General features: G+C 41.8%; 1 protein-coding gene across 2 annotated transcripts; it reads right to left on the minus strand.

Moving 5' to 3' along the window:
- Positions 1 to 3,598: 3,598 nt before the first annotated feature.
- Positions 3,599 to 17,136, minus strand: arrdc1a (arrestin domain containing 1a). Of its 2 annotated transcripts, XM_034595802.1 has the most exons (9): positions 16,930 to 17,116; positions 13,486 to 13,596; positions 13,047 to 13,097; positions 9,907 to 10,061; positions 8,784 to 8,966; positions 7,672 to 7,848; positions 5,631 to 6,156; positions 5,335 to 5,457; positions 3,599 to 4,469 (listed from the first exon to the last, which is right to left on the minus strand). In XM_034595802.1, exons 1-8 carry the CDS (start codon positions 17,045 to 17,047, stop codon positions 5,363 to 5,365), a joined length of 1,416 nt encoding a protein of 471 aa, XP_034451693.1. In that variant the 5' UTR covers positions 17,048 to 17,116; the 3' UTR covers positions 3,599 to 4,469; positions 5,335 to 5,362. The 2 variants fall into 2 exon arrangements, with proteins under 2 accessions (XP_034451693.1, XP_034451694.1); XM_034595803.1 differs by lacking the exon at positions 5,335 to 5,457 and having other exon boundaries at positions 16,930 to 17,136.
- Positions 17,137 to 18,173: the final 1,037 nt, after the last annotated feature.

Consider the following 18,173-nt stretch of genomic DNA (forward strand, 5'->3'; position numbering starts at 1 on the left):
GTTTAGTTCTGCGGTTCCCACACTAGGGGCCGGTCACACAATATCTAAAGCCATTTTCAGACATGGCTTGGGTCCAGACTTTTTGCGCAGTTTGCCTTTTACACATACACGACTCAGAAGGAGGTTCTCTGCACAGACGCATTCACAACAGCAACAAATCCTCTGCAGGATTCAGGTGAGGGATTTTGCAGCAGCCAGAGGCAGGACATGAAAAAAATGGAAAATCTTTTGCATTCTTTGCTCCTCTCATTTTAGTGTTTATTGTTCTTTGAAACATTGGATCATCAGCCACTTTGACCATTTGTCTTTTCTTCTTGGTGGAGCTGCTAACACCTCATCTGAACCAAGTATTTTTTTTGCAAGGGGTCACAAGCCTTAAAGGTTTCTCAGGCTTTATCCATTACATTTCTATACATACATCTTAAATACTTCCTTCCATCCAGGCTCACCAGGGGCCTAGATAAAATCCCAGCTGATATTTGTAAGTAGTAGGAACAGAGTGGCCAGTTTATCACCAACTTCTCTTTATGCACACTCCAGTTAGGGAACTGAGATCAGCCACTCATCTGCTCCTTGACAAACCTCAGACAAGGCTAGTAACCAGAGGTGATCGCGCCTTCGCAGTAGCCGCCCCAAACCTGTGGAACAACCTTCCACTTCACATTAGATCTGCCCCGTCTTTAACGCACTTTAAATCATTACTAAAAACACACCTGTTCTCCCAGGCGTTCTCCTCGAGTACGTTTCATCGCAGCTGATTTTATTTATCTTATATATTTTACATTAATAATTGTATTTTATTTGTATTACTTGCACTATGATGTATTACATTTTTACTGTCCTTTTGTTGTACCATTACACCTGTTAAGCACTTTGGTCAACCAAGTTGTTTTAAATGTGCTATATAAATAAGATTGACATCACAGAGCTGTTAAGAGTTAAGTTGCCAGTTAAGCTGCATGTCTTTGGACAGTGAGGAGAAGTTCCCACAGAGAAACATGGGACAACATCAAACTCCAGAAAGGCTTTTGACATAATCAGGGTTTGAATGCTTTTACAGTTATTGAATATTTCCATCTGAAATGAAGTTTAGAGTAGAAGGACTTTGAAGTAAAAGAAAATAAAACATACTCATGTACCTCAAACATATACTTGAGTACAGTACTTATGTGTATGTATCACTGCACCAATAATAAAGCACAGAAGCTGTCAAACTTGTAAAACTATGTATTATCTTTGTTACCTATTTGTACTAATATATTTATTGATCTGTTAAGGACCTCAGTACAGTGCATCCAGAAAGTATTCACAGCGCTTCACTTTCTCCACATTTTGTTATGTTACAGCCTTATTCATTTTTTTCCTCAAAATTCTACATACAATACCGCATAATGACAAAGTGAAAAAAGTTTGTTTAAAATTTTAAACAAAGGTCTGAGGTCCAGGGCGCTCTGGAGCAGGTTTTCATCAAGGATGTCTCTGTACATTGCTGCATTCATCTTTCCCTCGATCCTGACTAGTTTCCCAGTTCCTGCCGCTGAAAAACATCCCCACAGCATGATGCTGCCACCACCATTCGCTTCACTGTAGGGATGGTATTGGCCAGGTGATGAGTGGTGCCTGGTTTCCTCCAGACATGACGCTTGGCATTCAGGCCAAAGAGTTCGATCTTTGTTTCATCAGACCAGAGAATTTTGTTTCTCATGGTCTGAGAGTCCTTCAGGTGCCTTTTGGCAAACTCCAGGCGGGCTGTCATGGGCCTTTTACTGAGGAGTGGCTTCCGTCTGGCCACTCTACCATACAGGCCTGATTGGTGGAGTGCTGCAGAGATGGTTGTCCTTCTGGAAGGTTCTCCTCTCTTCACAGTGCAACGCTGGAGCTCTGTCAGAGTGACCATCGGGTTCTTGGTCACCTCCCTGACTAAGGCCTTTCTCCCCTGATTGCTCAGTTTGGCCGGGCGGCCAGCTCTAAGAAGAGTCCTGGTGGTTCCAAACTTCTTCCATTTACGGATGATGGAGGCCACTGTGCTCTTTGGGACCTTCAATGCTGCAGACATTTTTCTGTACCCTTCCCCAGATCTGTGCCTCGATACGATCCTGTCTCGGAGGTCTACAGACTGTTCCTTGGACTTCATGGCTTGGTTTGTGCTCTGACATGCACTGTGAACTGTGGGACCTTATATAGACGGTGTGTGACTTTCCAAATCCTGTCCGATCCACTGAATTGACCACAGGTGGAGTCCAATCAAGTTGTAGAAACATCTCAAGGATGATCAGTGGATACAGGATGCACCTGAGCTCAATTTTGAGTGTCATGGCAAAGGCTGTGAATACTTATGTACATGTGTTTTTTTCATTTTTTATTTCTAATAAATTTGCAAAAATTTCCCAAAACCTTTTTTCACATTATCATTATGGGTTATTGTATGTAGAATTTTGAGGAAAAAAAAAATGTAATCCATTTTGGAATAAGGCTGTAACATAAAATGTGGAAAAAGTGAAGCGCTGTGAATACTTTCCGGAGGCACTGTATGTGTCAATAAAGTTGATTCTGGTGACATTATTTGTATGAATCCCTCTGATGATAACACAGGTTGTTTTTCAATAAGACCCTGAAAGAATTAAATCCTTTGTTCTCTGTTCTGTTAACACCTACAAGTCCTCTTTATACATGACTGACCATGTTGTGATTGGAAATTGTGTAGTAGATTTGCATATAATTGTGTGGAGGGGTGGAGCATGAACCAAAGACGATCGCGTTTGCTGTTGGTTCTGGATCAAGGGGCAGATCAGGGATTTTTTCTTCACTAAGTTTACCATTGCGTTTTTTCAACATTTTCATGGATTTCTTGGAGAATAATTCATGGATCTTGATGGAAACAAACAGACATGTTTAGGGGACTGATATGTTTATTAGTGTGCACAATTTGGTGCGCATCCAAATAAAAATCTGGATCTAGTAAATTCAAATGAAGTTTCATAAGGCAACTGTTGGGCCTTTCAACTAGAACTAAAATGGTACTCAGAGTGCATTCCTCCCCAACAGTCCCCTTAAATTCAATCAAGCTGCACTAAATTGCACATACTGCTTCCCGTTCACTTTCCCTAAACAAAGCTTCAAGAAATCCATTCAGTTGTTTTTGTGTAATCCTGCTGACAGAGAGACAAATGGCAATGAAATAAACAAAAAAAATCATTGGTAGAGGTACTAATACAGATATAAGAATAGAAACACTACAAGAGTGAGAAATAAGAAACGGCTTGACACTACTCGTATTAACAGATTTATTGGAATTCAGAGAGCAATAAATAAATGTTGTTTTTCCTGCATGTCCAAAGGGTTTAACTTGAAACATTCTTACAAAAACGTACTTCACAAAACTTTGATTGAAATAGTCGCTGTGAACTTCATCAAGATTAGCTAAGTAAAACCTCCAATCACAGTAATCCTGCATTATCATTCAAATATAAAAAAAAATCTGACACACAAGGGATGTCTTGCATGAATAGAGCCAACACACATTCAGCAGGAGAAAAATATACAACGTCATTATAACATAGTTCAAGGACATGAAAGTAACAAATGATCAAAAATGTCAGATATCTGTAGAGGTTGAGTTGGATCCTACGCTATATCCTTAGAAATCTAAGTATAGACAACTTGCAACAACAACATCTGAATTGTGTGTCATAAATTTGAAAACTCCTGATTAAAAGCAAATAAAAAAGGATCTTGGCAAATTACATCTTTCATCTAGACTTAAATATTCAACAAATGGAGATGATTTCACCTGTTAGCCTTTGAAGAGTATAAAAGAATCTAAATACTAGATGAATTGTTTTGTACCAATGTTCCGACATGAAACTTTCAAACCCGACATCACAGACGTCATCTACTGCTAAGGGACCCACAATTAAAAGCTCGACTCCGGTTTCAGTAAAAAGAACAGAAAATATAATTCTGCAGATTCCTCTTCTCTTTCCTCTCATTCAAAGTGCTTAAAACAAACAAAAGTAAAACATAGATTAAAAAAAAAAAAAAAGACAGTGTTGATTGGCTGTGGAGAGGACAACCCCCATTAGGTTATATTAAGCTACTTGTTCACTGGGCAGCAGGGCCTGAGGTCCATTCACTTCAATTCAAAATGCTGATTCTTGTACATTTAGAAACATTTGAAACTTACACAAAATCTGGGGGTTAAATAGTTGTAAAAGTAATCACACCAGGTTACAATATGTTCGCTCTGTGTCTGGTAATTATTTGGTCCAAGTGAGTTCTAACGTTTTACCATGACTGGACTCTGCATGATGATGCCATGATTTCCAAAACCAGAGGAACTGCAGTTTCAGTTGGACATTTTGTTTGATATTGTAGTGAATTATAGTGAATTAATGATCCTCCTGGTTGGAGCGTCTTCGGTCTTCATCCACTTCATGTGTTGCAGCTCTCATCATAAGATGGTGGAGCCTCTGTAACAGACAGACACATGAAACCAGCTGGTCAGCACAAAAGACCTCACTTATATATCACACTTTCCATCGTCAGGAAGCCACTGGACAACCACAGCCAGGGGAGCCTGATTAGTAACAACTTTAAAGGCGCCATGACATGAAAAACACATTCCCATTTTAATCCTGCGTCTGTGTTGAGGTGCCTTCACTCATTCTGCGTCCAATCATAATGAATTCCCTTCCTGTGACTATAAATTCTGCCAGTTAGCGACCGCGCACAGGGACGTACGCTGTCGGATTCAATGGTTAAAACTGCAGGTGTAGGTGGTGGCGTGAAGTCTTGCACAAGGACCTTTCAGCACGTTGACAGAAATATTCGTGGATCAAACATCGAAAGGTTATATATACAATATTCAGTGCCACTAGATGTCGCACTAGCATCAGCTTTACAAACCAAAACAAATGCTTTAACAGCCACAACTCACATAACCCTCCCTTCATGTTTCAACAAGCAATACAGCTAGCTGCTGTGCAGCCTGATCACATTCATTTGCTGAACCTCATCCACAGGTTGATCATCCTGTCAGTATGTGAGTGAGATGCCTTTATTTAAGCACAACAGCAACAAATTCTCCGCAGGATTCAGGTGAGCAGAGGCCTTATTACATCACATAGACACCGACGTCAGCTCTTATCACCATTAGCTCTCTTGACATCTTTGTCGGTGTCTTCTCCGCGTGTGACGTACAGCTCTTTTTCATCCACAGATATTCGTTTTCCTTTTATTTGTTTCATTTTTAAGTCTGTAGCAAGTTACAAGTGTCATTAACGCCCCCACTCGCTCGCGGTGAATCCTGCATAGAATCTAATGCTGTGTTCTCACATCAACTGCTCCGGACATTCTGCAGACTTTAGGGGGCCAGTTGGAGAACGTCCTCAGAAACTCTGGAGGCTCTGACTTGGACATTTGCGTTCACACATACACCTCCGAGTTTCTCCAGATGATCTGCGGAGTTCAGTAGATGTCTGAAAGCAGCTTTAGATAATGACAATAGAGAGATACAGGAAACACAGGGTAGAGTAGGAGATGACACAGTTAATGGTCTTGCTATATGGAGTCAAACCCCACCGAGCATTGTTAGCACGGCCTTGACAGTAAAAAAAAATTTGCTAACTTACCTTGAGGATAAGCTGAGGTGTCATACTCTGGAGGCAAGATGAGTGCTGTTGGTGCTGAGCTAGCAGCGTGCTCAGTTGGGTAAGGTGCTGTGGCCCCTGTGGAGCCACTGGCTGCAGTGCCAGGCCCACTGGGTGGCTGGTTCTGGGGGAAAAACAGCCCGGGGGCATAGCTGAAAGCATTGGGTGACACCAGCTGAGACTGGCGCTTGTTGGGGAAGCCATCGTTCACTGGAGCCCCACCCTCTGCTCCAAGGCGGTAGTCAGCTGGAGGAGCACTGGGGGAATTATGGGAAGACACCCTGGGGCGAGGGGTGGGACGGGGAGCAGGTTTTGGGGCAGGACGAGGGGGCAGTGTGAGAGTGGTGGCAGAGGTGGAGCTGTCAGAGTTGGCCCCCCCGGGTGTAACCTCAGCTGCATCAGAGGAAGAATGTGCTGCTTTTTTGGAAGGGTGCAGTTTTTTGTCCAGTGAGACGTTCCCGATGTGGATGGGTAGTGTCAGCATGACGTCTGGAGATTTTAGACTGACCTGTTAAAAGTAGAGCAAAAGAGAATGTTTGTTACATTTCCTGAAGTAATACAGACTTTGTACCACACTTTGAATGGCTTTCTCGTAGATTCTATCTTCAGAATCTAAAATTCTACACATGGTATCATTTAGTGCAGCCAACATGGACAGTGCTCCACTAAAACAATAAATTCCCGCTGCGCATTGATTTGACTATAACCTACAGAATGTTAAATCTAAGCCCTTTTCAGGCATGGGCACTGTAACTTCATCGATCTGTTAAATAGCAGAGAGCCTTCCCTGGGGATATTTTGCAGCTGGTGCCTGGGTGGCACTGCTGGAAACCGTGTTGAGTGAAAAGGCCGTAAACATGATGGAAGCAGAATGTTCCCTCTTTTCTGACAGGCTGCATCCATTGTGGATAGAGTTTCATACTTTTCAATTGAAGTCAAACAATAACTGACCCTTTCTTCTCAGTCAATCATCAAAGGCCTTTTCTCATGTATTAAAAAATTCTGGTGCAAGTCCAACTACTTCTGAATGACAATATGTTAAGTCCAGACTCATTTCATTGGTTTATATGGAGGGTTTTCCTGGATATCCATTCACCATGGTCTGATTAATGGTGGGGTTCTCTAAACCTTTTTGCTTTATTGATATGAGGGGGAGAAAATAACCCTAACCCCACCATCATCATTATTATTATTAATAATAATAATAATAATAATAATAATATTGCAGACTAATCAGACATTTGTCATGAAAAGCATCTCAACTACTTTAAATTGGCCACTTCAGAGTGTAAAACATTTTGATTTATTAAAGTGATTTTAATTCCTTCCTGTAGGATTAACCCGGTGCACCAAATGGTTTGTTCCACGGAAGCCATTGGGAAGGCTTCGTTGGATACTGGCACTTAAAAAAATAATTGGCAGGTGATTGCATGAACCATCTGTCAATCACAGTCTATCACGTTTGCTGAAGTCCGTCAGAAGACGAGGGAAATCAAATCATCTTTTCCAGACCTCCAGTGTCGCTCGCTCCTTGTCTCCCATCTATGAAGAAATGCTCTTTGATTTGTGACTGATGCTACAGCAGCAACATCGCTAACCTTTTAAAGAAGCCTCTTTGTTGTAAACTAACAGTTGCGTCCTGCTTACGTCACACCTGATATGCATGTGGCTCCCAGTTCCTCTCTGGCAGGACACCGATTGGTTCTATTGGTTCGAGCACAAACAAATAATTTGGTCTGGAACTTGGAAATGGATTCTCGCTTGTGAGAAATCCCGCCTCTTCAGAAGTGCACCCACGCTGTATATTTATGCCATGCTACTGGAGCCTTCACATTATGTGATCACATTAAATTAATTGCTATTGTGACTTCTTCAGAAAAAGGATTTGGTCAGAATCTAAACTTTCCATCACATGTACATGACTGAAATAGAATGATCGAGGCCAATGACAGGTTGGTAATCAAAAGCTAGACAAACTCCTTAACAAAAATTATTTCTAATAGGGTATAAGAACATATCTTACTTTAACGTAATATTCAATCTTTATCAGATCACAGCCTGCCAGCGAGGACTGTGGGAGAGGAGGAATGATGATCTGCTCCTTCCACTCCACCTCCTTGCCGGCCTTCACGGCGCCTCCCTCCACATCCGCTATGTTTCTCAGATCATGGGTGGGCCTCTTCGTCTCATACGTCACTCTCTGAAAAAAAAAAGTATAGTTTGGATTTCACACTTTATCCTGTACCTTATAGTCTCAATTTGTGTAAGTTTCCCAATTAGGTATCTATTGGCAACATTTGATTGAACCTGTACAGCGACAATAAAGATCTCTTGAAATTGAACTTTATTGGTAAACAGTTGCACATGCAGCAGACACAAAGGGACAGCATTTATTGGAAGTCGTGGTCGTGGCGGTAATCAAAGTGTAACTTCCCCTCAAGTTATGGCTTAAGTGTCTCCCTCTGGAAATCTAAAAAATGCCTTTAGAATGCAGTGCTGGGAGGCGGCGCTGAGACACGCCTGTCTACCCCCCAGACCCCCAATGGTTGGTGGTTTATTGGTTTAGTATTCAGCACAACTCAGTCATGACGTGCAGACTTCCCAAACGGTTGATTCTACATAAGCATTGGCCATGAAAGGTCCAAGACAGTTTGAAACACCAGGGGGCATTGTGAGCCAATCAAATCATTAATGTAGATTTTTGTTTTTTAAACAAATGTGGTAATAAATGTGATATTAACACCAGCAATGGTGTTAATGGTGGTTAATGGTGTTATTAACACCAGCAATGGTGTTAATATCAGATATTTTACAATATTTGAAAAATCTCCAGGCAACAGATCAACGCATTGTTGAATTTGGTATTGTCATGAGATACAGTATGTTGACATTTATAGAATAATATCTGAGAACACTGAATCTCCTATGGATAAACATGTACTGTAAAACACTTTGTATGGTCATCAAGACTAGAAAAGTGATATATAGATACAGACCATTTAGCTTTAAAGAGCCTATAATGGGATATTTAGCAGATGACTAAGATTTGGAGGAAGATATTGAATACAGTGGACTTTGGTCTGTGAGCCTGAACCTAACCTGCACCTCACAGGTTTGGCCAGAACAGTGATTTACCTGCACCAGGCTGGCCGCCATGTTGCCTGTATTCTTCCCAGACTGGTTGTGGATTTTGGCTGTCACCTGGATGATCTGGCCTGGTGTGTAACCCTTCATGTCAGTCTGGGCCTTCAGGACGACTGTGCCCGTTTTCACCAGCATGTAGGTGAACTGCTGTGTCACTTCAGATAAGCAGGTTCCCTGTGTGGAGAGGGGCAGTGCTCACACATTGATTTATTAATGGCCACCACCTAAATGTCAACACTGACCACCACATAATGATTTTTTCTATATTTCCTTATCGGTGAAATCTTATTCCAAAGTCAAGTTGCACATTGATTCACTCAGCCCATCATGACTCCACTCTTTCTCTCCCTCTTGCTCGCGTCATCACAACGTGTAAAAACAATATTTAAAAAATGATTTGGTCTTTGGGAACAGAAATTACATCCGTGTCTATTTGCATGTAGAGCGGTGAAGTGAGATCCCATCACAGTCACAGGAGACACATTCAGGACGCATTGTAATGTCAGGTGTGAACAGTCGACTAAGACCTGTCCACATGCGATCAGATAGCTTAGGACAGATGACAATACCAGGTCTGAACAGAGCCTTTGTTTCACTGTTCCCCTCACTACACGACCCTTGTTTACAGTAGCATTTTGTCTCGAGGGGGATGCAAAGAAAACCTTCCCAAATTGGTAAGAAGTGGATTTGACTTAGGACAGGAGGATCTTGTTTCGACTTGTGATTTGCACTACAATTACTTGCAAGGTTTTGTACCATAAAGTCTTTGCAGAGAGATGAAACCAAATGTACCAGACAATACACACTGGAGACAGATTAACTGTTTATCAAGAATCACTTCCAACACAAACTAACATCTAAAAATGGTTAAATTAACCAGAAACAACATTTGTAGATGTGATTTGAACCTTGAAGACCAAAATGACCATCATCTAAGGATCGACTTCACACACACACACACACACACACACACACACACACACACACACACACACACACACACACACACACACACACACACACACACACACACACACACACACACACACACACACACACACACACACACACACACACACACACACACACACACACACACACAATCATGTCTCACCCATATGTCTGGCACTTCATTCAGGTTCAGGAGGCTGAGCAGGTAGAAAGCCTTCTCAATGTTGTAGTCCTTGGCAAAACGTGGTGTTTCAATAAAAGCCCTCACTCTGTAAATGATTTTGCCATAGTTGCCTTCAAAGGATGTTGGAGCAGTGGCTGAGGGAAAGAAGACACATCAGTATTAGATTGATCACCTAGAGTAACAGTAAATACAGACTAATAGACTTCAGTTTTCAGAACAGGGTGACAGCACTTTGGGCCACAGCTTACTAAGAGGTTTGGTAATTGTGCAACAGAAATGTGGCAGATATTTTCACCATGTTACATCAATGATTTACTGCACACAGGAGGGCAAGATGGCATTGCTCAACAGTCAGAAAAATAGACTTTCAAAACTGGCTTTTCTCCCGATCTTTAATGTAAACATGAAAACAACACTCCAGAGTGTCTTGAGACGCCTGCATGCTCTCCAGTGGTGAAAGCACACACACGGTTCAAATGACAGATTTAGAATGACAACAGTAAAAAAGACCGGTTGGGCTGGTTTTGAGTTTCTATGAAGTTCCTCCTCTCATTATGGAGAACGCTTTGCCTGGAAGAATAAATTAAAGCAGGTTAAACCATCGAACAAAGGCTGAGCACAAGTTGCTGTGAGCTCGTCAGAATAAACCATGATGACAACGTGTAGACAGGAGGGGCAACTGTGCCCAAGTTATTCACCCGTTATATACGACATCATCTAATAAAATAAGACTTATTCTGAATTAACTGCCTCTTTACCCTGTGATAATACATTTTAGTTCTGAGAGGATTCTTTTTAAACAACGCATTCAAAATGAAGACTAAAATATCTCAAAATCACATATGTCATTATCTTCGAATAATTAACTCGGGTGTTGGCCACAATCAATACTCGCTTATTGTTGCCTAAGAGTCTATCGGAAAAGTTGCTGATGTCACCTGGTGATACTCTGACAGTGCTTTGTGTAAGTGGAACAAACTGACAGCTGCTGACATCATTCTGTGGACATCATGTCATAAGTAGCAGTGGTGGCACCCATCATTTTCTCTTTCTTTCAGAGGCTTTCCATCAGAAAATGTTCATATCTCTAGACTAACAAAGATGCACACATGCTGACAACAGCTTTTACTCAAACTGAACATGTGTTTTTTGAGGAGATTCTTTCATTCAAGTTCAAGAGTGTGACACCATGTCAGATTTTACTTCTGCCAAGGAAGTTATGTTTTCATGTTTGTTATTAGCAGGAAAAACTACTGGACTTGGTGGAAGGATGCGGTATGGGTCAGAGAAGAACCCATTCAATTTTGGAGCAGATCTGAATAAATGTGATGATCCACGAATGTGTTTTTTAGTTTCTTTACAACTTTTCCCACAGAACAGATTCAGATTCACTGGTAAACAGACTAAAGAGTGAAACAGAAGTTCTCGAGTGAGAGAGAGAACTAGGTGAAGCTATGACAGTGCAAGTGAGCACACGGCAAATAGTGCTGCAAATTATTCTGCACACAGCTATAAAATAAAGCAATTAAGCAAAACACCAACCTAAAAGTCTCATACGTAATTATGAGAATCGTAAAAAAAAAAAATGTAAGCTCATTTTGAAATTGTTGCAGGACAACATAGCAGTCTGCCACAGTTTAGATAATTAATCTGACATGGCGAGATAGAGCATTAGCCTTGGTAGAGGTGTGTGCTCTCAGAGCGCCCGTCTAGTTACAATGAACTTCAATAGTAGACTAATTTTCAGCTTTTTTCCCAAATTTGAAACAAGTTGGGTCTTATGTGCATAGTTTTACCCAATTTCTTTTAGTTATGATAATAAACTGCTGAGGTCTGGGATCATGCTGGAATCACTGCTACAAGGAAGAGTTAAAAAACAAAAGCTATGAGAAGATCAGACAGGTTGTAAACAAACAAACTGTTTATCCAGATCATCTAAACCACTAAAATGGCGGCGAAACAAAAAATGGCTGCACCTGACATGTGGGTAATAACCCTCACTGTGATGTAATGAAGAATGGTACACACATTATCATGGTAGGGCAGAAATGAAGCAGGAAGTGAGTCTGGTAATGGTGATGGATTTATGACCCAAACAAAGGCTTTGTTTTCACTCATTCAGATAGCGGAAGTTTGTTTACAACCTGTGAGATCATCTGGCAGACAGGTGTCCAGTGTCTCAGCAGTGTTTACGGTTTGAACTGTTGTTTTTTCAACCATAACATGTCGACTCCTTTATAAGTCTGTTAAGCAGGCCACACAATCTTCTGATCCAAGTTCACTGTAATCCAGCTCGACATAGAGCATTGCGGCAACAAAACGAACGTTGTGCATTCACTTTGAAGACAAACTGCAGAGGAGGAAGTGATTCTGTGCACACGCTGCAACTGTGTCTGTGTCAGTCCAATGTGGTGGGGAAAAAAAGGATTCGCAATAAACCGTGTGTGCGCGCACACGCACACGCACACACACGCACACACACACACACACACACACACACACACACACACACACACACACGTTAATATTGAACACAATGAATTGCATGTCCAAATCACACCAAGCTCTGCATTGCACTTGCCATGACCACTAAGGATACACATACCTAGTGTGAAGTCCTTCTGAGTGTCAGACACTCGGAGTCAACAGACTGGACTCATCCAGGGTCCTGCTTTACACCTGATAAATCACCTGAGAGGAACTGACGGGTGGGTCATCATTCTCTGACCGACCCTCTTTCACTTCACACAAAGTCATGGGTTTTCATTTTTACACACGTTTCCAATATAGCAGCTTTTAACTGTGACAATTTAAATGATAATTCACCTCGGTAAAATAACTGGTTCCTACAAACGAAGCGAATCAGTCCAATGTTTCACACAAAACTCATAAGCCAAAGTGAATGATGGGATAGAAGTCCCATCATCATCAGTGCTGCTGAACCACAACAGAATTAGGGTAAACATCGTCATGCCAGGGCATGTCTGTCAGGCAGTGAAATGCGAGCGCAACACACACACACACACACAAACACACACACAAACACACACACAAACACAGACACTCCAACACAGGAAAGAATTTGTGATGACAAGTGTTCATCATTTCCAACATCCTACCTGGTATGAGAAACTTGAAGGGAAAAGTGTGTTCTCCCTGTTTCAGTGTTCCTGTGTGGGGGAGAGAAAGAACAGATAACATTCATCAGTGTAAACGCTAACAATCGCTCTGCTGTTACTCAGCAGGCAGATATGCTTCAGGGCTGCATCGCCTATCCACACTCTTTCAGTTCAATTTCTTTTACTACACTATTTTTATCCCATGATGCACAGATGAAAAATGTATATTTGTTGCAAAATCTGTCTACATTTTCCCGGGTGTGGCTTGTGTTCCTGATTTGTGTATTTCCTGTGGCTGACTAACACATAACTATTCAAAGCCAGGGAAGGTCTCTAATCCGAGACTGGACTGGGCTGATGGAGTCAACTGTACGATACAAGCTGCAGGACACATCCAACTGCTCGGATCCGCTTTCTGCTCAGAGGCTCAGCCGCTCACCTTTGTCTGAGACGGAGACGGTGCTGTTGAAGTACTGCTCCTCCAACGTCCACGCCGTGTCGTTCACTTTGGTGGTGATGCCACAGAAACCGTTGCAGTTCACTTTGATGGCTGCAGGTAAGAAGACAAAGGCAGTGCAGTTTTTAGCCACAGTTGTTACTGCAGAATGAGATATTTCTCATTATCACATGATGTTATGAGACAGGTATTATGACATTTCTTCTCTATGAGGAAGTAACAAAAGCACAAGTGAGTTACACTGAAGCCCACAGAAGCTGAGAAGCAAGACTATATGAAACCGCACACTCTTACAGTAATGCTGAAGAAAGTACTGAACATTGGTTAGGTGAGCTTTCAACAAACCCTCTATATCCACATTGCCCATTCAAAACCACACTACAGCCAGAATCTAACCCAGCAGACCAGATTGTGAAGTTATATTGATAGAATATAACAACTCTTGTGTAAGAGCTCTATGACTTCCAGGACATATCAGATAACAGCTGCTGGAATATTTCCAGCTGTCGAGGGTGAATCACCATCAGTGGAAACACTTATTAAAGTAGGACGCTTCAAATCATCACTGAGCTTTAGAGTGAAGAAGCTCTTCGAAAGCAGGTCTGACAGAAGAAGGAACCAAACACTGCGACCATGACTCAGCAGCTTTTTCAATAAAAGATGTGTGAGCAGGTACTTTTGTGTTTTCTACATCTCTTTATACGTTTCTGCCATAGAGGTGAGAGGATTAGAAAATGTTGATCTATTAATCTTGATGATCCAGTTGTTAACATCAACACCATGTCCCCTGATTTCTGGGCTGTGAATTTCACATAATGTTCAATGAGGTTCAATGGTTATGATCAAACGAACAACAATAGAGATCAACTATAAACTACGATTGTTGGGTGTTTAAAGACAGAAAATCGGAGAAGTGTCTGGGACTAAGCAGGAGCATTGGATAGTTACTGTTTGTATCCTTGGTAATTTCACTCTGTAAATAAAGACAGCCTTTACACCTGACGTGATTTCAACCTGATTTACAGTTGGCAAGAGTCTTCAGGGTCACATCCACGGCAACAAGATAGAACAAATGTAGACGATGGCAGCCATCAGTGAAGCTGTGTTATTGGGTTTTTCTTGCTTTTCGATTGGTCTCATCTTCTCTCCATCCACAGGTGTCTTGAGTAACGTGAGGACTGAGGAGGACATTTCCTGTGTTTACTGGATAGTGGCTGCTAGCTGCGGCTGCCTCACTGGTTTGGAACAGCTATGTTTTCATCTGTTTCTCTGTTTGTTAGTTAGCAGGATAGCGGAAAAAACGTCTGGCCGGATTACCCCGAAACCTGGTGGAAGGATGGGTCTGGGGAGAACAAATTCAATTCTGTTGTGGATCTGGATTAGGGGGCGGATCCAGGAAATGTATTCTTTGATTTCTCAGGGAATAATTCATGGGTCTTGATGAAAATAACCAGACATATTAAGGGGACTGATAAATATGAGTGTGTGAATTTTGGTGAAGCTTGATTGAATTTCAGGGGGACTGTTGGGCTTTACTTTCTTTTCTGTTCTCTTTTTGTCCCCACTGATACATATAAAGTGCCCTTGGGTCTCTTGAAAGACACTATATAAATTCAAGCTATTATTATTATTATTATTATTATTATTATTATTATTATTATTATTATTATGTGCTCTGTGAGTACTATTCCTGTATCATATTTCCGTTCACATTGTTGTTGTATGTGAATGAACAACACAACTGTATTTGGATGGTTGACCCACAATCTGTCCTCAATGCATTTTTGGTGCAGAAGTAAATGAGGTCAAAAAAACGTCAGTAAAAGCTTGGCAGCACATAAGACCAACAGGGCACAGTGTCAAAACAATGACACAAACAGTAGCTGAATGATTCTCAACATATCAGTATAATTTGCCTTACAGTATATTTTTAATCAAACAGAATTAGATTCAGTCTATAAAAACAAAAGACTTCTCAGAACAGTCTATTCCACTTTGCAACATTCCTAAAGTAACCTTAGCAAATGCATTGTGTCCGAAGTCAACTGCAGTGACTTAAAACCTACTTGATTTTTAATGCAATGTCAATATTTGCCCAGATATTATGTCTGTTATCTCGAGGCCTAACCCACTTCATAATCTATCAGTGATTCAAAGTGTTGCGTGCAGAGAGACTTTGTTTCCTGGGCGGCGCACCGTGAAGCTGACAGTCTGACCAGCTCTACCTGAAGAGGAATGTAAACAGACTGGAGGCCCCGCAAGCATTCAAACAGAAACTCACACATTCAGAGGGAGAGGGAGAGAGAGAGAGAGAGAGAGAGAGAGAGAGAGAGAGAGAGAGAGAGAGAGAGAAATCAATCTCAAGGAGAAGGTGTTACTTCATAACTGAGGCGAAAAAAGGCTTTGATACCAATGAGGCTCCAGAAGATGCACTGTAACATGTTAAAGACCTGTAAAGCATATTTATATCCGTGGTATGGTGACATTTATGCTACATTTACTATTGGGATCTGATAAACACCAGTGAGATGTCACAAAGCTGAAAACAACTGTAAAGATGTGTCCACTATCAATGTGTTTAAGTTCGGGCTGTCCACTTGTGATTGGATCACGCAGGACGGACGTTGATAATAGGTCTGAGCAGGGCCACTTCGGGACAGCACAGACCTTCATGTTCAAGTTTAAATTGACAGAATATTTAGCTTAAATACAGATTGTTGTTTATATTTAAACTTTCAGTCATCTGGGGTGAGTGATAAAATATTTCTGGGGCCCAGGGGGACTTGGGCTCCAACGGTCCTGGTTACGTCCCTGTGACTGGGACTACAGACGAAATGAACCAATAGGCTCTTCAAGACCTGGCCCTACATATCACTGATCTCTGAATTCCCTATTTTCCCCTGCGCTGCTTGGAATGTTCAGGCGAGTGCATGTTGTCACTTCCTCAGGCTGAAAACTGAAGGGGCGACAGGGCGTTTGCCATCAGGGGCCCAAGGCTCTGGGACGAATTGCCTGAGGAAATGAGGCTGTCTTCTTTTAAGTCTCAGCTAATACCGTATTTTTGAAAGGCATATCCCTGAATGTACTCGGAGGGCCAGGCTAGAAACGGTCCTTTAGTTCCCTTATTATCATTTTTACATTATTTATGTACTGCCTTCTGTACTTTAACCACTTGTTTACTTGTTGTGCAGCACTTAGCACTTACACCTCACTGTACCCAGAGTTCAGACTATTATAGCGACATCCTAATGAAACAGTGCTGTGACAGATAACTAACAATAGATTGTTTGACTCATTTCAAGCACATTATAAACGGCTCCCCACGAATCCCTCACTCAATCCATCACTTCCTTGTTTGGCGACGGCGACGTTTTGTCACCTGGTGCGCAGAAGTGCGGATTAAAGGCTGAATTGGCGGACTCGTACCTTTGCAGGGCAGCGACTGGCCCACTTTGACGCTCACGGTCCCGGTGATGGACTCTCCCGGACTGTACATCACTTTGCTATTGTCGAAGGTGATCTCGAACTGCTGGAGCTTCCCCATGATTCCCCGGATCCACAGCGGGACTGAAGATCACCTGTGCGCACAGACACTACACACGCACATTTTCCACTCTGCGTCCCCGCCCCTTCGTCTGACGTCACTGTCTTCTCACGACATGACAAAAAAATCCCCAGGTGTACCTGTCACTGTAAAAATATTTAAATGGGTTCATTCAATTGAATATGACTAATGTTTACTCACATTTAGTTACTAAATATAGTAGTTATTTTGACCAACGTTTATCAATCAGTCAATCAATCAAATTAGATTTGCATAGCCCATATTCACAAATCACAATTTGCCTAATAGGGCTAAACAAGTTGTGACTCTCTCTGCACTTAGCCATCAACAAGAGTTAAATAAGAAAACACGTAGAAACCTCAGAGAGAGCCACAGGTGAGGGATCCCTCTCCCGCACGGACAGACATGTGAGAGATGTCACATGTAACAGAGCACATGATCAAAATAACAGTATTTACAACATTCATGAGAATAGACAGTGTCTAACATAATTGGAGAGGTGTATCATGTATGTTTAAAGTATTCATACAAATGAAAAAGTCAGACAGAGATGCAGGAAACAGTCATGGCAGTTGTACTGATAAAGGTATTGCCAATAATAGTATATATGAGTAGGCATATTGTTTATCTAAGCAATCTAGTTGTAATCATAATCCATAATCGGCTGCCACACAATCCATCATCCACCATCACAGTCATGATCCAACATCACGATCCACGATCAGCTGCCACAATGATCACGATCCACAATCCACCATAATGAGCAGGGGCACAGCACAAGAATCTGGGCCCTGGGCCATACATAGTCTCAGGGGGCCCCCTTACCCCTTGAGGCAAATTTATAGTTTCTGCATCCACCAATCTGCTGGGGGGGTCCACTATGGTCCTCGAGACATAGATGTCATCATCCATCCATGTCTTCTAGGGTACACACAGACATCTATGCCGATGTTAATAATATGACTACAATGTATACACCTACTGGAATGGAATGTGGGATCAGCAGACTGACACGGACCCACATTTTAGTATGAACTGAACTGTAGGCATGTATGTATGATTTGAACTAGCATGCAACTCTCAGTGGACAAGGAGGGCTGACATT

This window comes from Hippoglossus hippoglossus, chromosome 9 (genome assembly GCF_009819705.1).
Source record: "Hippoglossus hippoglossus isolate fHipHip1 chromosome 9, fHipHip1.pri, whole genome shotgun sequence".
NCBI classification, from domain to species: Eukaryota; Metazoa; Chordata; class Actinopteri; order Pleuronectiformes; family Pleuronectidae; genus Hippoglossus; species Hippoglossus hippoglossus.

What these genes read in the sequence shown, in the direction of transcription:
- arrdc1a (XM_034595802.1), bottom strand. Translation starts at nt 17,047, where the DNA reads ATGGGGAAGCTCCAGCAGTTCGAGATCACCTTCGACAATAGCAAAGTG. An exon ending in CTTCAAGTTTCTCATACCAG is followed by an intron (nt 10,062 to 13,046) that starts GTAGGATGTTGG and finishes TCTTTCCCTCAG; the next exon opens with CCACTGCTCCAACATCCTTT. An exon ending in AGATTGAATATTACGTTAAA is followed by an intron (nt 6,157 to 7,671) that starts GTAAGATATGTT and finishes TACTTTTAACAG; the next exon opens with GTCAGTCTAAAATCTCCAGA.